Source organism: Balaenoptera musculus, chromosome 20 (assembly GCF_009873245.2).
Source record: "Balaenoptera musculus isolate JJ_BM4_2016_0621 chromosome 20, mBalMus1.pri.v3, whole genome shotgun sequence".
Taxonomy (NCBI): domain Eukaryota; kingdom Metazoa; phylum Chordata; class Mammalia; order Artiodactyla; family Balaenopteridae; genus Balaenoptera; species Balaenoptera musculus.
Genome location: NC_045804.1, coordinates 59,707,353 through 59,729,687, shown reverse-complemented (window position 1 = coordinate 59,729,687; position 22,335 = coordinate 59,707,353). Strand labels below are relative to the sequence as shown.

Below are 22,335 nucleotides of genomic sequence, written 5' to 3'. Positions count from 1 at the left end.
CACATAAGATCACATAGGTAGTAAATGGCAGAACTGGGGTTCAGATGTGGGTAAATCATTGCCTCCAAGCCTATACTCTTTTAATTATTTCACAAGATTTCCAAGTTTGAGGGAAAAAGACTGTTCCTCAAAGCTACCTGGAATATATCTCTTCATATAGGTTTATGCCTTTATAATATATCTCCAAGGTTTTCTGTAGATTAAAATAACTAGTGACCTTTAGAGGATTTTGCCTATGAGTTATTTTCTAACCATATTAATTAAAAAAAATTTGAATCATTTTGAGGTTGTGTGCAGTTGAGCAAGATTCTCCCCAGAACAGCCTTAAGCCTTTGTTGCAAACTTAATATATGTTAGAGTTTTTACTTGAGACATTAAGAAAATAGATACATCATAATCCATGAAAAATAGTTTAAATTTTCGGATACAAAACTGTATCCTTAGTTAGGCAATATAAAAATGGTTCCTCCTGGTCACAGCGGATTTTCATTAGGTAGATAAGGCAGGAATGAATGTCTCCATTTCACAGGTAGGAAACTGAAGCTCAGAGATTAAATAGTTGCCATCTCAGTAAATGGATTCTAAGTAAATGAATTCTTCCATTTGTTTAAGTAAGACAATTTAGAGGTATTCCTGACTCTGCTTTCTCTCCTGCCCTAATCCAGTCCTTTGGCGAATGCTATTAGTTCTACTGTATGGAGACTCCAGTCATTTCTCATCACCTCTCCTGTTACCACTCTGGTCCAAGTCACGTCACATCCTGCCTAATTATTGACAAAGTCTCCTACTAAACTGTTCCGTTCTTGTTACCCTAGTCTGTTCTTTGCATAGGAACTAGTGATTATTTTAAAACAAAATCACATTAAATCTCTCCTCTGCTCAACAAACACTGTGGCTTCCCATCTCACTTTAGAACAAAAAGCCAAATCCTTCAGTGATCTACAAGGCTCTTTGTGATCTGTGCTCACTTCCATTCTACTGCATTGTCTTCCTTGCTGTCCCACAAACACACTAGGCACATTCCTGTCTCAGAGTCTTTGCGCATACTGTTTCCTCTGCACAGAATACTTGTCTTCCAGATTTAGGCGTGCCTCATTCCCTTAACCTCCTCAGATTTCTGCTGAAATGTCATCTTATTGGAAAGTTCTTCCCTGGCCTCATTATATCAAATAGAACCCTCTTACCCCAGCACTCCCTTTCTCTCAGTCCTGCTTTATTTCTCTCAATAGCGTTAATTTCCACTAGACACATTACTTCTTTATTGTTTGTCTCTGTCTCCTAAGTTGTAAGCACCCTGAGAGTGGGGACTTTGCCTTATTCCCTGCCAAACCCCCAGTACCTAAACTGTGCCTTCAATGTAGCGGATGCTTACTTTGTTGAATGAATACATGAGTGAGTGGATGACTAAATATAGCTGATGGGAAGTAGAGGTGGAACTTTGACAATTTAAAACGTTTTATTTTCTTCAAGAAAATATTTGATTCAATACTCTTGAGTACTTCCTAAGTGGCAGTTACCAGGCTAGGCGCTGTTAGTATTTTTCTGTTTCTTTTATCCAACAATGGCTATAATTTTGAGTAAACTTGCCACGCTTTCATACCTCTGCTCAACTTTTGACTAAGAGTAAATTTGTGGAATCAAGGTTAGAGTTCAGCCTTAACTTGGTAACACTAACCTGGGGGTCAAATTTGAAATCTTTGAATAATGAATCTTCTGAATTTCATTGGAGCTAACCAACCTGGAAAATATTACCTATTTAATCATATAATAAATAATTTTACTTTATTATGTAATTCCTGTTTTTAAATCTCATCTGAATTTGCACAGGAAGTATTTTAAAAAATTATACCTAACTTACTATAGCTAATATATTTTTTATTGGATTTCAAGATTTCTTTCCTTTTCATTTATTATGAGTAGCTCTAAGTACTATTATTACCTGTACTAATAGGTACTTATATTTTTCCCAATTATTTTTCATTTGGCAGTTTTATTATATAAATACGCTTTTTGTAAAGCGGTATAAATAAAGGTATTGAAGTGTTCAGAAAGGAATACACTCAAAAAAATATATATTTTGTGTAAATTATTATTATTAAATTTAATGTTTATTTTCTAACTTTTTACTCGTTTGTGATTTGTTGCATTCCTTTTTCCTTAAACATATTTCCTCTTTGCAGGAAGAGACACATTAGATGAGTGTGGTTTGCGGTACTTACTAGCTATGCGCTTGCACACTTGCCTTTTGACATCACTGCCTCCTTTATACCGAGTACAGCTACTTCATCAAGGTATTGTTTGAACCTTCGTGCAACTTTTATTTCGTACTGAAGTGGTTAGTATATTCATATTTGTGTATAAGCATTAGTAAGTCAACATATGCATACCTATCACTAGCCTTAAGATCTTCCTGTCACAGGAAGATAAGGTACCCACTTACCTTTTTTCTATGTTATTTTTCAGCTGTATTCTGTGACTTTTGCTCATCTGTCTCAGTTTCTCAGACTTCAGTCACTAAAGTCATAGTAGTTTAAGTAAACTTGGTATGCCTGAGGTTGTAACCTACAGTGGCCCTGTAATTTCTATGATGCCTGATACCTTTTCTTTAAAAATTATGTAAATTTTGTCCTATGCATTATTATTTGTGTTTATTTTAATATAAGCATTATGTTCTAAGTTATTTACTTACAAGTAAAGCTGATGTTTCAGGAATATCTGCCGTATAGTAATCCAGTAGATTTGTATACTTCTAGCACATTGCCACATACCCTGATTTGCGATATATAGGTTTATATCAGCCCCCTAACTTAATAGATTAAAAAATCAAAACTGGGCTTCCCTGGTGGCGCAGTGGTTGAGAATCTGCCTGCCAATGCAGGGGACATGGGTTCGAGCCCTGGTCTGGGAGGATCCCACGTGCCGCGGAGCGGCTGGGCCCGTGAGCCACAACTACTGAGCCTGCGCGTCTGGAGCCTGTGCTCTGCAACAAGAGAGGCCACGATAGTGAGAGGCCCGCGCACCGCAATGAAGAGTGGCCCCCGCTTGCCGCAACTAGAGAAAGCCCTCGCACAGAAACAAAGACCCAACACAAGCCATAAATAAAGAAACAAATAAATAAAAATTAAAAAAAAAATTTGTTTAAAAAAAAAAAAAGAAAACACAGCCTCAAGTTTCTCTCCAACTCAGATCAACCTCAATTTAAAAAAAAAAAAAAAAACTCAAAACTATAGAGTTTAAAGTGACCTGCCAAGATATAGGGCTATTTGTTAATAGAGAATTCCAGTGCCGTGGGCTGTGTTCCTTTTGAAACCAGCATCCTGGATACAACCCCATAAAATATGCTTTAGTACTGTAGGACCTGGAATACCAGGCTTTATAGTTTGTTACTCTTACCCACAGTACTTACCCTTTACCCTTTACCCTCAATAAATGTTCTTTGAAAATATGATTCTAAACATATATCATATTCTGTTGTGTTTTTAAACTATAATTCGTCTATATAGTCCTTTATTTTTTTCTAAAAATACAAATTTTGCTGGTTTTTTCCTATTTGAATTATCACTGTTAATGAATGACCTTATAACCTTGCATATAAATATTTATGTATATATCTGATTACTTCCTCATGTTTGTTTTCTAGTAGTGAAATTACTGAATCAAAGGGCTTGAAAATTCTTAACTCTTGATAAGTATTGTGACTTTCAGAAAGACCATGCTCATTTACATTCCCAGAACCAGTGTTTGATGATGCCAAAACTCAACTCATTGCAACACTTGATATTAATCATTTAAAACAATTTATGCCATTTGGAATAGGTTTAAAAAATGGTATCTCAAATTTTAGTTTTAAAATTTAAAATTTTAGTTTTAAATGATGATCATATGGTACTGAATCACTTAATGACAATTGTGTACATTGCCTAGGGGGACCTAAAACACCCAAATTTCTAAAGCTTTGTCAAATTCCATTTTCCCTTTGATACAGTTAAAACATTGGAGATGAGAAAAGTGACTGCTATTGTAGGTGATGGTCCGGGGAAAAACTTTAGCTAGTACACAAGCTAAGAAGAACAGAGATATATTGCAAAGAATAGCCTGCCATTGGTAGGCAAATAAAAATAAGTGCCTACTGGTGCCCCTGGTTTTTTTCTTCCTAATACCTTTTTTCACTTCTAGTAGTTAGATTTCCAAATAGAGTTACTGCTCTCTTAATCTTCTTTCTGAACCAGATTCCTCTGACATGCCTGTGTGTATTTTTGTTTCCTTTTAGTCATACCAAAAATGTAATCAATCAAATTTCATTTAAGGGTATAGAATATACTTTATATTGTTATTTTATATTAAAATTTTTATATCAGCAAAAGTGTGCATTTTGCATTGCCTTATAATAGCAGTTTCTAAAGCAAAGTGTCAGTTTTTTTATAGTTATTTCATTCAGTGATTATTTCTTGAATCAGACAGATTTAAATAGAGAATTAATCTGCTTTTTAGGTTCTGAAAAAAATACAAATTGATGTTTTTAAGTTTTGTCCATTTTCCCCCTAAATTTATAGTGACAGTTAAGGCTTGTTGCATTGATTTTGTGATATGATTTCAAACACAGTTGTATATAAATGTTAGCAATGAGGAATTTCAAAGACTTAAGATTATTATTTAAAATGGTCCTAATAGTTTTTTTAATACTTTCCAAAGGAACTGTTGGGAAGCAGTAATTGTTAGAAAAGCTTTAAACTATATGGGAAATCTATATAGTAGTTGTTAATGAAAAAAATTATATGTGGTAATATTGATAGCCTTACAGTGTTGGGAGTCCTGTGTTGTAATGTGACTATCAGACCGTCATTGACCTCAGGCATTTCTTTGTTTCCAAAGGGATTCTAATAGATGGCTGATTCGACTAGCCTGGCTTCTTTCCTGGGATCCTTGGGGTTCTTCCCAGTAGCATTCCCACTATCTAACATCACTCCTTGGTTCACTTCTCTCATGTTTCTTCTTCACCTGCTCTAAGTGGAGTAAAGTGTTATCAGTTGTTCAACTGTTAACAAACTCACTGAGGGTGTCACTAAACCCTATTTGTTGCCTCTAAATACAGCCTAGATCCCTGTCAGTCTTTTACCAGGGCATAAAAGTGTTTGCCATATGCCATCAGTAATTAGGCCGCTTTAAACTCTTTTTAACTGAGGCACCAAAGGCAGAGGAATGTGCCTCCTGACTATTCTTCCCCAGAACTCTCATCAAGTGTAAAGCTTGCTTTGAAGTGATATGTAGCTCCTTGGCCGGAGGGATGAATGGGGCAGTTTTCCATGTCCAGTACTGAAGGGTATGGTCTGCAAGCAAGTGGCACTGTGAAACAACATCCACGTACATGGACCAACATATTTTGACTTGACCAGAGCTTTTACTCTTGATCGGTTTGGTGTGTGTACGTACATATGAATGGCTTGATATTCAAATATCTTTCTTTCCAGCAATTAAGTTTTACTGTCTCTATTCTTGCAGTGAATACGTTTCAGAAAGATTTTGGTTTTGTGTATCCTGTCAGTGATCTTGTATGTAGAAGCTTATACTATAAAATCCTGAATGATGAAATCTTTTGATACTTTTTTTCAGCTTGAAAATTGTTTCCAGAATGAATAAATACATGATTATGTAAAAAATTGGTTTTGTTTTTGTTTTGATATAGTTCTGAAACTTATTATTTTGTATTTCTAATTTAGGTGTGTCTACTTGCCATTTTGCCTGGGCTTTTCATTCTGAGGCTGAGGAAGAGCTGATTAATATGATTCCAGCAATTCAGAGAGGGGACCCTCAGTGGTCTGAGTTAAGAGCTATGGGAATAGGTTGGTGGGTCAGGAATATTAACACTCTTCGAAGATGCATTGAAAAGGTAACTTTACTTCATTGGATTTTGAAGTTAAGTCTTTTCTTAAAGCATAAAAGATATTATCTTCCAGAAAACCTGTGGTGAGGGATTAGTATGTACATCTTGAGATCTTGAGAACTTCTTAAATAAAAATTTTTGGACCTTTAAAACTGAAACTTGACCTTTATAAAATGTCCAAGCAGTATATCAATTGTCTTTTGCCATATATACTAAGTATGTAATATTTATGGAACAGGAATATTTTCTGCTGTCAGTTGAGGTGCATCCTAGTTTAAGAAAATACAAACTGTATGTCAGTTATGTACATTACATAGAAAAAAAAGTTCTATTTATTCATTCATTCATTTATTTATTTATTTATTTATTTATTTATTTATTTATTTATGCATGCTGCACTGCATGGCTTGCGGGATCATAGTTCCCCAACCAGGATGGAACCCGCACCCCCTGCAGTGGAAGCACAGAAGCGTGGAGTCTTAACCACTGGACCGCCAGGGAAGTCCCAAATCGTTCTTTTTATATAAAAGATTCTCTGCATGGCTAGGTTAATAAATACCAAACTTCCTGTGCACATTTAAAATACCATTCAACAAATTTTGATTTGTGTGCACTTGAAGAACATATCTATGGCAGCAAATGACACATACTATAAATTTCTTTTTTAACTTATTTAATTAATTTTTTTTTGGCTACATTGGGTCTTGGTTGCTGTGTGCGGGCTTTCTCCAGCTGCAGCAAGCGAGGGCTACTCTTTGTTGCGGTGCGCGGGCTTCTCATTGCGGCAGCTTCTCTTGTTGCAGAGCACGGGCTCTAGGCGCTAGGGCTTCAGTAGTTGTGGCACGTGGGCTCAGTAGTTGTGGCCCATGGGCTTAGTTGCTCTGCAGCATGTGGGATTTTCCTGGACAAGGGATTGAACCTGTGTCCCCTGCATTGGCAGGCGGATTCTTAACCACTGCGCCAACAGGGAGGTCCCCTCATGCTATAAATTTTAAAATGGGTTTTTGGAATCAGTTTTCTAGTAGAAAAAAAATTGTTAAAGTTTTTTTAGTAGGAGCTGAAAATTCTTTCAGTGTTGCAGAAACTAATCGTTATTGAGCACCTTTTGTGTACCAGGTTTGGTTCTAGTTGCTTTTCATAAATTATTTCATATAATCTTCTCATCAGCTGCATGTTACCATCTTGATTTTCCACCTGATAGAACTACGACTCAGAGAGGTTGGGTAACCAGCCCAAACTCCCATCATTTAAAAGTGTTAGATTTAGTCTGTGCCCTTTCTACTCTGTCGTGATTAGGAGAGTGGGATTGTCATTATTTTGTTTACTTTTAGGAGTCCATTGAAATTCTCAGAAGTACAATTAATGATACTACATTTGTGGAGTATGAATTCATTTCTCCCAAGAGGAATTTATTCCTCTACAGTAGTAGTTTCTAAATTTTAGTGTTTGAAGAATCACCTGGCAAACTTGTTTGAAACACACATCCCTCACTTCCACTCTCGGAAGTTTTCATTTAGTAGGTTGGAGGTGGTAGGGCTGTGGCATCTTCATCTGAATTAGCATCCTGTGATTCTGGTGTTCATGGTCCTCACATCACAGTTTGAAATGTAAGTGTAAAACTGTCATTTTCCTGCTACATGTAAGGCTGCCAATAAGATATAAGTATTTCTCTTCTCAAGATAGGCAGATGTAAGAAGGAATTTGTTGTCATACCAACCAAGAGATGTAGTTTCTGATGTACAGGGAAATTAATTGTTATAGCACATAAATTACACAGTATCTACGTTAATTTTTTTTTTTTTTTTTTTTGGCTACGCCACACGGCTTGTGGGATCTTAAGTTAGTTCCCAGACCAGGGATTGAACCTTTGCTCTCAGCAGTGAAAGCACCGAGTCCTAACCACTGGACCACCAGGAAGTCCCCATTAAATTTTTTTCATATCCCAAAGCAATGGAAAAAGAGGAGGACATATTTTATCTGAAATGTTCAGATGTTGCCTACAAAGTCTCTTCAGTTTCTTGTCATCAGTGTGTTGTGTCATTATAATTGAGTATTTCTGATATATACATATGATTTATTTCCACAAGTAACTTATCTCTGAAAATTAAATCAAAAGGATACGTAAAATTTTTTTCCCTTGAGATATATGTTATATTGGGTTGGCCAAAAGGTTCATTCGTTTTTTTCTGTAGGATGGCTCTAGTAGCACTTAGTTGTCTTCAACTTCATTCGAAAGAAATTTTTAGATTGTGTTGTGACAGCTGTCATGTCAGCACGCATTTAAAAAAAAACTTATCAAAATTGGTGAATTTTTGTGTAGCCATTTTAATATTGAAAATAGAAGGAAAAAAGCAACACTTTTGGCATATTATGATTTATTATTTCAAGAAAGGTAAAAACACAACTGAAACGCAAAAGAAGATTTGTGCAGTGTATGGAGAAGGCGTTGTGACTGATCAAACATGTCAAAAGTGGTTTGCGAAGTTTTGTGCTGGAGATTTCTCGAGAAGCTGGACGATGGTCCACGGTCGGGTAGACCAATTGAAGTTGATAGGGATCAAATCGAGACATTAACTGAAAACAGTCAACGTTATACCACGCGGGAGATAGCCGGCATTCTCAAAATGTCCAAATCAAGCGTTGAAAATCATTTGCACCAGCTTGGTTATGTTAATTGCTTTGATGTTTGGGTTCCACGTAAGTTAAGCCAAAAACAACCTTCCTGACTGTACTTCCTCATGCAATTCTCTACTGAAAGGTACCAAAAACGTTCCGTTTCTAAAACAAATTGTGATGGGTAATGAAAAGTGGATACTGTACAATAATGTGGAACAGAAGAGATCATGGGGCAGGCGAAATGAACCACCACCAACCACACCAAAGGCCGGTCTTCATCCAAGGAAGGTGATGTTATGTATATGGTGGGATTGGAAGGGAGTCCTCTATGATGAGGTCCTTCTGGAAAACCAAACGATTAATCCCAACTAGTACTGCTCCCAATTTGACCAACTGAAAGCAGCACTTGACAAAAAGCATCCGGAATTAGTCAACAGAAAACACATAATCTTCCATCAGGATAACGTAAGACCACATGTTTCTTTGATGACCAGGCAAAAACTGTTACCGCTTGGCTGGGAAATTCTGATTGATCTGCTGTATTCATCAGACATTGCACCTTCAGATTTCCGTGTATTTTGGTCTTTACAAAGTTCTCTTAATGGAAGAAATTTCCATTCCCTGGAAGACTGTAAAAGGCACCTGGAACAGTTCTTTGCTCAAAAAGGTAAAAAGTTTTGGGAAGATGGAATTATGAAGTTGCTTGAAAACTGGCAGAAGGTAGTGGAACAAAATGGTGAATACGTTGTTCAATAAAGTTCTTGGTGAAAATGAAAGATGCATATTTTATTTTTACTTAAAAACCAAAGGAACTTCTTGGCCAGTCCAAAAACTCATTAGCTGAAGATGAATAAAAATTCTTATAAAAATTATTAAACATTGAAGTACTAAGCTAAATGATTGAAGGCAGAGAAAATACTGAAAAAGGGGAAGAGGAATAAAAGCGTTTTTGTGATGTGATTTTAGGTGTCTTTCCCCCTCTTTACCATGCCTTGGTAGCTTCCTGCTCTACCATCAGTCAGTGTTCATTAATAAAACATCCATTGTTTTTTATCGTTATGCCTCTCAACTTAGTTATTTGCAGAGGTTATATCAGTATCTTTGAGAAATATGTGGTCTGTATGGTACTGTATTCAAAACCATATGATTATGTACAACAATGTTACTGGCTTAATAATTTTTAAACTTACATTGAGTTGATTGGTTCTTTATAAATTCAGCAACTTTGGTCATATGGCTCAAAGGAGGTTATCAGTTATGGTACAAGGGGAATTATGTATTCATTAAGGCTTTTTCACATGGAATTTCTAAGACCTAAAATTTGAAAGCCCTTCAAAATAATGGAGCTTCAACCACCTGTATTTTAATTACATGCCAGAAAGAATGTGTCAGTCCTTCAGAACTGTCAGAATTTGATTGAAAAATACTGGAGGGCTTCCCTGGTGGCGCAGTGGTTAAGAATCTGCCTGCCAATGCAGGGGACACGGGTTCGAGCCCTGGTCTGGGAAGATCCCACATGCCTCTGAGCAACTAGACCCATGAGCCACAACTACTGAGCCTGCGCGTCTGGAGCCTGTGCCCCGCAATAAGAGAGGCCGCGACAGTGAGAGGCCCGCGCACCGCGATGAAGAGTGGCCCCCGCTTGCCGCAACTAGAGAAAGCCCTCGCACAGAAACGAAGACCCAACACAGTCAAAAATAAATAAGTGAATAAATAAATTAAAAAAAAAAGAAAATACTGGAAAATTATGTTTAAAGAAAAAAAACTAAAACATTTACTTTTGTCTGTATTTTTAAAAATGTGTGTGTATGCATGTGTGTGAGTATAATTGATATTTATTTACAGTTGTCTGTATCAGTATTAGTTGAGAGAGCTTTAAATTGTGAAATCACATATACGTACCCTAGAAGTCAGCATTTTAACTTTCACAAAACATTAAGAAATTTAATATGTCTAATTTTCGAGAAAAGTTCTCACTGGGAATTCCCTGGTGGTCCATGGTTAGGACTCTGTGCTTCCACTGCTGGGGGCCCAGTTTCGATTCCTGGTTGGGGAACTAACTTCCTGCAATCTGTGCAGCGCGGCCAGAAAAAAAAAAAGGAAAAGAAAAGGTCTCACCTATCAAATATTCTGCATTCTTTATTGTTTCCTATGTTAGACAGTTTTATTACTACCTGGGTTCTAATCCCTTTTACACCCCTTACTTACTGTGTGACCTTAGGCAATTCAGTTAACCTCTTTGTGTCTCAGTCGCCTCATGTGTAAAATGGGCATAATAATAGTACCTCTTGGATCATGGTGATTCAGTAAGATAAGTGAAAGGTGTCTAGTACATGGTAACTAGTCAGTAAATACTAGTTGCTGTTATTATTTTTATTGTAATTACTGGTATACAAAGGGTTGTTTCTAGGAGCATGTATTATAAGCTACTGGCAATTGTGGCTGGAATAGCTCTTCCAATCTGCATAGTTTCTGTCAGCCATGGAAGTAGTAGGGCAGCATTAATTGTTGTAATTTGTTTATCAACTAGTTAATTCAGTATAATTTTTTATTGACTGTTTAGGTTGCCAAAGCTTCTTTTCAAAGGAACAATGATGCCTTGGATGCTGCATTATTCTACCTTTCAATGAAGAAGAAAGCAGTAGTGTGGGGTTTGTTTAGGTAAATTTCCTCAACCCTTATATGGTTTAATGGAATGAAGATTGTGCTGTGACTCAGAAACATAATGCTTTTGAAAGTACTTAGATAAATCAGTTTCCTTTTTTGTGCCTTGATTCCTTTATCTGCAAAACAAATAGGCAGAATATCATTTGAACTTAACCTAAAGAGTGGGATACTGTTAAAAATAAGTTGATAAAAGCACTTTGGAAAGTAAAGAGTGCACTTGCTTCCTATTCATGTATACATAAGGTATTTTGAGTTTTCTCCTTATTAGAAGAAATGAAGAGAAGCTTAATAACAAATACCTACCACTAAAGTTGTTATTGTTCTTCTTTTAGATGGATGTTTGAGGTTTTCATTTTCTATTTTCATATATTCTGTAAAGGATTAAAACTATTTTAAATATGGTTCAACCACTGATGTTTGTGCTCTGGTTCCTAGGTCACAGCACGATGAAAAAATGACAACATTTTTCAGCCACAACTTTAATGAAGATAGATGGCGTAAAGCCGCTTTGAAAAACGCTTTCTCTTTACTTGGAAAACAACGCTTTGAACAATCTGCTGCTTTTTTCTTGTTAGCTGGTTCATTGAAAGATGCCATTGAGGTATAACTAAGAAAACATGCTATGAATTACCTGTAAGAGCTTGAAAACCTGGGAAGATCATGGAGGAGACTGTAATGTTTGGTCATATGTTTGTAAGGATAGAGGGTAGAGACTAACTACAGAGATTACTAACTTCAATAGTGGCACAATGATAATGGAATAATAAATAAATACATGTAGAAACATAAAAATTTTATATGAGAATATTGCATTTCAAGATAAGTATATGTATTTCAAGTATAAGTGTATGGAAAAAATGGTTTATGAATATCTTTTTCCTGACCATCTTGTGATTCTGAACTATTTAAGTACGTATAGGTCACAATCTCCTTACTTCGTGTAGACAGGCAGATATTTTACGTTCTTTTTCTTCTAAATGAAATTCATAGATAAGGAACTGAGATTGCAGTTTATACTGTTTTAAAATGTAGTCTCAGATATTGGAAGGTGAATGGGAAGAGGTAAAACTTCGCATTTTTTGATACACAATCTTGGTAGCTGATTAAGAGAGTAATTACAAATATTTCTGTTTGTTTATGAGATATTCCTTTTAGGATGCCTATTATTATCATGAATAATCCAAACAGGTGAAGGAAAAACATAATCGGAAATAATACATCATAGAAAAAATAGGAAACATCCAACAAAGTGAAAGTACTTTATGTTTAGAATTAGTCATATTTTCAAAATTATCTCAGATGTATGATTTTTTAAAGTAACAAATATTTATAATTTTGAAATGGGAAGCTTAGCCTAGAAGATACTCAGGCAAAGAAGAGAAATGTTGATTGAGTGAGAGATGCTCATGTTGCCTGAATGACCTCAGATTCTCAGATGAGTAGCTACTTTAGAATATAAACTCAGAGAGAGTAAGAATAGAGTATGTGGCTTTATTTCTTAAGTTATTTGCTATGTAAGTAGAAGATTCTTTTAAAATAGTAATAATTATGTTTATATGGAAATGTATTTGGAAATTAAGAGGAACTGGTGTATATAAATTCAGATGTCATAAGTGGTATTTAATTTAAAGATGAATGTTATTTGAATTGATCTGAGATGGTGTTGATATACTTCGTTTTATGCATTTTTTATAAATGATCTTTCTAGGCTGGAAGCTACTAAGTTCTAGTTTCTTAATCTTCCTGCTATTCCTTAATCTCCTTTCAAGCAAGTATTTAACTACCCTTCACTGTCTCAACCTCTGGACCTCTTCCCTCCACTGTGAGAATATAAATAGTGGATAACTTCAGGATATCAGTGGGATATTTCATATCTCTAAATAATTATCATTAAATAAGTATTTCTTACTATTTAAATTTATAGGTATGTCTTGAAAAAATGGAAGATATCCAGCTAGCCATGGTAATTGCCCGTTTATATGAATCTGATTTTGAGACTTCATCCACTTATCTATCCATCCTAAATCAGAAGATTTTGGGTTGCCAAAAGGATGCCTCAGGATTCGATTGCAAAAGATTACATCCTGATCCTTTCTTACGCAGTCTTGCCTACTGGGTAATGAAAGATTATGCCCGAGCCTTGGACACGTTATTGGAACAAACACCAAAGGAGGATGATGAACATCAAGGTAGAACATTTTGTGGATTTCTCTTTTTCTTTTTTAAAAGAAGACAGTTTCTGAACTGATGTTCACTTAGATAATACACACACACACACACCCCCACACACACAAAACCGATCATTACCAGATTTACTTTTCAACTTTGAGAAATTAGTATCAAAATTTCTTGTGTGGCTAAAGGTTTAGTCACTTACTATCTATAATTGAATCTAGCATTTTGTTATCATAATTTGAGTAGTAAAAGAAGACTTCACACACATTTTTACTCTCATAGCTATATATCAAGGCATATAAGATTACCATACTATTCTAATTTCATATATATTAGACTGAAGCATACAGAATGTTTCCACATTACACAGGTCTTTCCATGTATCATAATAGCCGGTTTTCTAAAAAAGTGTAAATTTTGGCTGTTACACATATTGGTTTAGTGTATGGGCCTACAAAAACTTTATTCTTGTGTAGCAAACTTTCTTTACTCTTAGTTATCCCAAATAATTTAGATTTTTAAAAGCATTAGGAAGGTATCTAGCAGCATTGTTTGCAATAATTTTAAAAATGGAACATTTTAAGTATTCATCAATAGAATAGTTAAATAAATTATAATATATCCATACTATAGAAACAGTGTGCTATTAAAAATGGGGTAGAGTGATGTGTTAATATGTGCTGTATTATTAAGTGAAAAAGTAAGATATAGAACAATATGGTTCTTGTTGCACTTTATGTGTATATGTCGTTCATATACACACGTGTGTGCACACACATACTGTGTCTGGTTCCCACTCCCTCTCCATTTTTTGTTTTTTTGGAACAGATCACAAGAAACTACCGGCACTGGTTATCTTTTGGGAGTAAGAGTGGGGAGATACAAGCTTTTACTTTTCATTTTGTACTTTCCATAGTTATAATTTTCTAGCCTTTTATTTATTTTTTTTTATTTTTTATTTTTTTAAAGAACATCTTTTTTTTTTTTTTAATTTTATAGCTACTTTTATTTTTTTATTTATTTATTAGCCTTTTATTTTTATTACATATTATTTTTAAACACTAAAAGAGCTTACATGAATAAAGAGATTCAGGCTCAATTTTTACTTTCTTCTTTACAAAAAAGAAATATAATATTTTAATACAGTAGTCCCCCCTTATCCACAGGGATTATGTTCCAAGACTCCCAGTGGATGACTGAAATTGTGGATAGTACCAAGTCCTATATAAACTATGTTTTTTTAATATATATATATGATAAAGTTTAATTTATAAATTAGGCACAGTAAGGGATTAACAACAGTGACTAATAATAAAATAAAATAGAACAATTATAACAATATACTGTAATGAAAGATGTGGTTTCTCTCACTCAGAATCTTATCATACAAATTTATTGCCTTTTCCATCTTAACTAAGCACTTACCATGCACTGTGCCCATAACTTTTGCAGTTTGAGGTGTGACAGAAAAACTAGCATGAGTTTCTTTTTCCTGCTCCACAGTTTCATGGACAGAAGATTCATTCTGACCATAGATCTTAGTACCCTCAGCTTACAAATTTTTTACTTTCCTTATTAAATAGAGAACTTTCAAATTTTCACTTAAAGGAAGTGCTTACGGCTTCTCTTTGGCATAGATGAACTGCCAGCATCACTACTCTTGCACTTGGGGCCGTTATTAAGTATTATAAAATGAGGGTGAGTTGAACACAAGCACTGTGGTACCATGACAGTGGATCTGATAATCCAGGTGGCTACTAAAGGACTAATGGGTGGAATACTCTGGACAGGATGGAGCGAGATTTTTGTCATGCTACTCAGAACCACTCGCAATTTAAAACGTATGAATTGTTTTTTTCTGAAATTTTCCATTTAATATTTTTGGACCTCAGTTGACCTCAGGTAACTGAATCCATGGAAAGCAAAACTGCAGATAAGGAGGGACTACTGTAAATATTTTAAAATTTTTTTAAAGGAAAGGAAATAAAACCTTTAGAAGAAAAATAAATATCTGAGCTACCCAGGTAATTTTAATAAAATATACACATTTTTACAGAAGGAAGATTCTGTTTATTTTTTAATGTTTTCCAGGTTAACTTTTAAAAGGTTGTTACTGGGGAAATTGTTATGTATGCATAAAAGAGTGAATGATATAATGAAAGTCTGTGACCCTATCATCCAGTTTCAGTAGTTATCAACTCATAACCAACCTCGTGTCATATATATATATATTCCCATCCTTTCCACACCCTCCCATTCTGAATACTGTATAGATTCATTTTGAAGCAAACCCAACAGATCATTTCATCTGTGAATATTGCAACATGCATCTCTAAAAAATAAGGACTCTTTAAAAAACAATAACACGTCATTGTTGTAACACATACCAATTTTATTAGTAATTAAATACTCAGTGTGTTCATATTTCCCTGGTTCTCTCATAAAATCTTATACAGTTGATTTGTTTGAATCAAGATCCAAATGATGCCTATATATTGTGGTTGGCTGAGGTGCCTCTTATGTCTGTTTTGATCCATATTTAGTTACCCCTCTCCCCCTCCCGCAGTTTATTTGTTAAAGAAGTCGGATTGTTTGTCCTGTAGTTTCTTGAGTTTTGGATTTTGCTGGTTGTGTCCCTGATGTTTCACTTAATGTTTTTTCCCCCTGTGTTCTCTGTATTTCCTATAAGTTGGTAATTAAGATTTTAGAGGCCTTTATCAGATTTTTTGGCAGAAATATTTCATAGTTGGGTGGAGTACTTCCACCAGGGAACTCATAATGTTAGCTTATTTTGCTTTTTGAGGAATTAACAGCTATCAATGACTGCTGCCCACATCCCTTATTTCATTAGTGTTTGTAAACTGATAATATTCTTTTTTTTTTTTTTTTTAAACATCTTTATTGAAGTATAATTGCCTTACAATGGTGTGTTAGCTTCTGCTTTATAACAAAGTTAATCAGTTATACATATACAATATGTTCCCATATCTCTTCCCTCTTGCATCTGCCTCCCTCCCACCCTCCCCATCCCACCCCTCTAGGTGGTCACAAAGCACCGAGCTGATCTCCCTGTGCTATGCGGCTGCTTCCCACTAGCTATCTATTTTACATTTGGTAGTGTATATATGTCCATGACACTCTCTCACCCTGTCACATCTCACCCCACCCCCTCCCCATATCCTCAAGTCCATTCTCTAGTAGGTCTGTGTCTTTATTCCCGTCTTGCCACTAGGTTCTTCATGGCCTTTTTTTTTTTTTTTTCCTTAGATTCCGTATATATGTGTTAGCATACTGTATTTGTTTTTCTCTTTCTGACTTACTTCACTCTGTATGACAGACTCTAACTCCATCCACCTCATTACAAATACCTCCATTTCATTTCTTTTTATGGCTGAGTAATATTCCATTGTATATATGTGCCACATCTTCTTTATCCATTCATCTGTCGATGGACATTTAGGTTGCTTCCATGTCCTGGCTATTGTAAATAGAGCTGCAATGAACATTTTGGTACATGACTCTTTTTGAACTATGGTTTTCTCAGGGTATATGCCCAGTAGTGGGATTGCTGGATCGTATGGTAGTTTTATTTGTAGTTTTTTCAGGAACCTCCATGCTGTTCTCCATAGTGGCTGTATCAATTTACATTCCCACCAACAGTGCAAAAGAGTTCCCTTTCCTCCACACCCTCTCCAGCATTTATTGTTTCTGGATTTTTTGATGATGGCCATTCTGACCGGTGTGAGATGATATCTCATTGTAGTTTTGATTTGCATTTCTCTAATGATTAATGATGTTGAGCATTCTTTCATGTGTCTGTAGGCCATCTGTATATCTTCTTTGGAGAAATGTCTATTTAGGTCTTCTGCCCATTTTTGGATTGGGTTGTTCGTTTTTTTGTTATTGAGCTGCATGAGCTGCTTGTAAATCTTGGAGATTAATCCTCTGTCAGTTGCTTCATTTGCAAATATTTTCTCCCATTCTGATGGTTGTCTTTTGGTCTTGTTTATGGTTTCCTTTGCTGTGCAAAAGCTTTCAAGTTTCATTAGGTCCCATTTGTTTATTTGTGTTCTTATTTCCATTTCTCTGGGAGCTGGGTCAAAAAGAATCTTGCTGTGATGTATGTCATAGAGTGTTCTGCCTATGTTTTCCTCTAAGAGTTTGATAGTGTCTGCCCTTCCACTTAGGTCTTTAATCCATTTTGAGTTTATTTTTGTGCATGGTGTCAGGGAGTGTTCTAATTTCATACTTTTACATGTATCTGTCCAATTTTCCCAGCACCACTTATTGAAGAGGCTGTCTTTTCTCCACTGTATATGCTTGCCTCCTTTATCAAAGATAAGGTGACCATATGTGCGTGGGTTTATCTCTGGGCTTTCTATCCTGTTCCATTGATCTATATTTCTGTTTTTGTGCCAGTACCAAACTGTCTTGATTACTGTAGCTTTGTATTATAGTCTGAAGTCAGGGAGCCTGATTCCCCCAGCTCCATTTTTCGTTCTCAAGATTGCTTTGGCTATTCGGGGTCTTTTGTGTTTCCATACAAATTGTGAAATTTTTTGTTCTAGTTCTGTGAAAAATGCCAGTGGTAGTTTGATAGGGATTGCATTGAATCTGTAGATTGCTTTGGGTAGTAGAGTCATTTTCACAATGTTGATTCTTCCAATCCAGGAACATGGTATATCTTTCCATCTATTTGTATCATCTTTAATTTCTTTCATCAGTGTCTTATAATTTTCTGCATACAGGTCTTTTGTCCCCTTAGGTAGGTTTATTCCTAGATATTTTATTCTTTTTGTTGCAATGGTAAACGGGAGTGTTTTCTTAATTTCACTTTCAGATTTTTCGTCATTAGTGTATAGAAATGCAAGAGATTTCTGTGCATTAATTTTGTGTCCTGCTACTTTACCAAATTCATTGATTAGCTCTAGGAGTTTTCTGGTAGCATCTTTAGGATTCTCTATGTATAGTATCATGTCATCTGCAAACAGTGACAGCTTTACTTCTTCTTTTCCGATTTGGATTCCTTTTATTTCTTTGTCTTCTCTGATTGCTGTGGCTAACACTTCCAAAACTATGTTGAATAATAGTGGTGAGAGTGGGCAACCTTGTCTTGTTCCTGATCTTAGTGGAAATGGTTTCAGTTTTTCACCATTGAGGACGATGTTGGCTGTGGGTTTGTCATATATGGCCTTTATTATGTTGAGGAAAGTTCCCTCTATGCCTACTTTCTGCAGGCCTTTTATCATAAATGGGTGTTGAATTTTGTCGAAAGCTTTCTCTGCATCTATTGAGATGATCATATGGTTTTTCTCCTTCAATTTGTTAATATGGTGTATCACATTGATTGATTTGCGTATATTGAAGAATCCTTGCATTCCTGGGATAAACCCCACTTGATCATGGTGTATGATCCTTTTAATGTGCTGTTGGATTCTGTTTGCTAGTATTTTGTTGAGGATTTTTGCATCTATGTTCATCAGTGATATTGGCCTGTAGTTTTCTTTCTTTGTGACATCTTTGTCTGGTTTTGGTATCAGGGTGATGGTGGCCTCGTAGAATGAGTTTGGGAGTGTTCCTCCCTCTGCAATATTTTGGAAGAGTTTGAGAAGGATAGGTGTTAACTCTTCTCTAAATGTTTGATAGAATTCACCTGTGAAGCCATCTGGTCCTGGGCTTTTGTTTGTTGGAAGGTTTTTAATCACAGTTTCAATTTCAGTGCTTGTGATTGGTCTCTTCATATTTTCTATTTCTTCCTGGTTCAGTCTCAGCAGTTTGTGCATTTCTAAGAATCTGTCCATTTCTTCCAGGTTGTCCATTTTATTGGCGTAGAGTTGCTTGTAGTAATCTCTCATGATCTTTTGTATTTCTGCAGTGTCAGTGGTTACTTCTCCATTTTCATTTCTAATTCTATTGATTTGAGTCTTCTCCCTTTTTCTCTTGATGAGTCTGGCTAATGGTTTATCAATTTTGTTTATCTTCTCAAAGAACCAGCTTTTAGTTTTATTGATTTTTGCTATTGTTTCCTTCATTTCTTTTTCATTTATTTCTGACCTGATCTTTATGATTTCTTTCCTTCTGCTAGCTTTGGGGTTTTTTTGTTCTTCTTTCTCTAATTGCTTTAGGTGCAAGGTTAGGTTGTTTATTCGAGATGTTTCCTGTTTCTTGAGGTAGGCTTGTATTGCTATAAACTTCCCTCTTAGCACTGCTTTTGCTGCGTCCCATAGGTTTTGGGTCGTCGTATCTCCATTGTCATTTGTTTCTAGGTATTTTTTGATTTCCCCTTTGATTTCTTCAGTGATCACTTCGTTATTAAGTAGTGTATTGTGTAGCCTCCATGTGTTTGTATTTTTTACACATCTTTTCCTGTAATTGATATCTAGTTTCATAGCGTTGTGGTCGGAAAAGATACTTGATACGATTTCAATTTTCTTAAATTTACCAAGGCTTGATTTGTGACCCAAGATATGATCTATCCTGGAGAATGTTCCATGCGCACTTGAGAAAAATGTGTATTCTGTTGTTTTTGGGTGGAATGTCCTATAAATATCAATTAAGTCCATCTTGTTTAATGTATCATTTACAGCTATGTTTCCTTTTTTTTTTTTTTTTTTAAATATGTTTCCTTATTTATTTTCATTTTGGATGATCTGTCCATTGGTGAAAGTGGGGTGTTAAAGTCCCCTACTATGATTGTGTTGCTGTCGATTTCCCCTTTTATGGCTGTTAGTATTTGCCTTATGTATTGAGGTGCTCCTATGTTGGATGCATAAATATTTACAATTGTTATACCTCCCTCTTGGATCGATCCCTTGATCATTATATAGTGTCCTTCTTTGTCTCTTATAATATTCTTTATTTTAAAGTCTATTTTGTCTGACATGAGAATTGCTACTCCAGCTTTCTTTTGATTTCCATTTGCATGGAATATCTTTTTCCATCCCCTCACTTTCAGTCTGTATGTGTCTCTAGGTCTGAAGTGGGTCTCTTGTAGGCAGCATATATATGGGTCTTGTTTTTGTATCCATTCAGCCAGTCTGTGTCTTTTGGTGGGAGCATTTAATCCATTTACATTCAAGGTAATTATCGATATGTATGTTCCTATTCCCATTTTCTTAAATGTTTTGGGTTTGTTATTGTAGGTGTTTTCCTTCTCTTGTGTTTCTTGCCTAGAGAAGTTCCTTTAGCATCTGTTGTAAAGCTGGTTTGGTGGTGCTGAACTCTCTCAGCTTTTGCTTGTCTGTAAAGGTTTTAATTTCTCCATCACATCTGAATGAGATCCTTGCTGGGTAGAGTAATCTTGGTTGTAGGTTTTCTCCTTCATCACTTTAAGTATATCCTGCCACTCCCTTCTGGCTTGCAGAGTTTCTGCTGAAAGATCAGATGTTAACCTTATGGGGATTCCCTTGTGTGTTATTTGTTGTTTTTCCCTTGCTGCTTTTAATATGTTTTCTTTATATTTAATTTTTGACAGTTTGATTAATATGTGTCTTGGCGTGTTTCTCCTTGGGTTTATCCTGTATGGGACTCTCTGTGCTTCCTGGACTTGATTAACTATTTCCTTTCCCATATTAGGGAAGTTTTCAACTATAATCTCTTCAAATATTTTCTCAGTCCCTTTCTTTTTCTCTTCTTCTTCTGGGACCCCTATAATTCGAATGTTGGTGCGTTTAATGTTGTCCCAGAGGTCTCTGAGACTGTCCTCAGTTCTTTTCATTCTTTTTTCTTTATCCTGCTCTGCAGTAGTTATTTCCACCATTTTATCTTCCAGGTCACTTATCCTTTCTTCTGCCCCAGTTATTCTGCTATTGATCCCATCTAGAGTATTTTTAATTTCATTTATTGTGTTTTTCATCGTTGCTTGGTTCCTCTTTAGTTCTTCTATGTCCTTGTTAAATGTTTCTTGCATTTTGTCGATTCTGTTTCCAAGATTTTGGATCATCCTTACTATCATTATTCTGAATTCTTTTTCAGGTAGACTACCTATTTCCTCTTCATTTGTTAGGTCTGGTGTGTTTTGACCCTGCTCCTTCATCTGCTGTGTGTTTTTCTGTCGTCTCATTTTGCTTATCTTACTGTGTTTGGGGTCTCCTTTTCACAGGCTGCAGGTTCGTAGTTCCCGTTGTTTTTAGTATCTGTCCCCAGTGGGTAAGGTTGGTTCAGTGGGTTGTGTAGGCTTCCTGGTGGAGGGGACTATTGCCTATGTTCTGGTGGATGAGGTTGAATCTTGTCTTTCTGGTGGGCACGTCCACATCTGGTGGTGTGTTTTGGGGTGTCTGTGGCCTTATGATTTTAGGCAGCCTCCCTGCTAATGGATGGGGCTGTGTTCCTGTCTTGCTAGTTGTTTGGCATAGGGTGTTCGGCACTGTAGCTTGCTGGTCATTGAGTGAAGCTGGTTCTTGATGTCGAGATGGAGATCTCTGAGAGATTTTTGCCGTTTGGTATTACGTGGAGCTGGTAGGTCTCTTGTGGACCAGTGTCCTGAAGTTGGCTCTCCCACCTCAGAGGCACAGCCCTGATGCCTGGCTGGAGCACCAAGAGCCTTTCATCCACACAGCTCAGAATATAAGGGAGAAAAAAATAGAAGGAAAGAAAGAGGATAAAATAAAATAAAATAAAGCTATTATAATAAAAAATAAGAAAAAAAATTATTAAGAGTAAATGTATTCAGAAAAAAATTTTTTTTTAATTTTTAAAAATAGATTTATTAATTTTTTATAGAAAAAATAAAAAAATTTTAAGAAAAAATTTATTAAGAAAAAAAATTTTAATTTTTTAAAATAAAAAATATGAAAAAGCTTATTAAAATTTTTTTAATTTCTAAAAATAGAAAATACGGAAAAAATTATTAAGAAAACATATATTAGGAAAAAAAAATTTTTTTAAGTAAAAAAAAAAAAAAATGGACGGACCTAACCCTAGGACTAATGGTGAAAGCAAAGCTATACAGACAAAATCTCACCCAGAAGCATACATATATACACTCACAAAAAAGG

The 22,335-nt window shown here is 35.6% G+C and overlaps 1 protein-coding gene across 1 annotated transcript in view; it reads left to right on the top strand.

Annotated features, from left to right (window-relative positions):
* DMXL2 (Dmx like 2) overlaps positions 1 to 22,335 on the top strand; it is a 148,755-nt gene that overhangs the window by 96,355 nt on the left and 30,065 nt on the right. Inside the window, exons 19-23 of the mRNA XM_036838187.1 lie at positions 2,181 to 2,291; positions 5,718 to 5,887; positions 11,061 to 11,158; positions 11,600 to 11,765; positions 13,089 to 13,365. Of these exons, the coding sequence (XP_036694082.1) occupies positions 2,181 to 2,291; positions 5,718 to 5,887; positions 11,061 to 11,158; positions 11,600 to 11,765; positions 13,089 to 13,365 (822 nt within the window). The remainder of the gene's footprint in view (positions 1 to 2,180; positions 2,292 to 5,717; positions 5,888 to 11,060; positions 11,159 to 11,599; positions 11,766 to 13,088; positions 13,366 to 22,335) is intronic.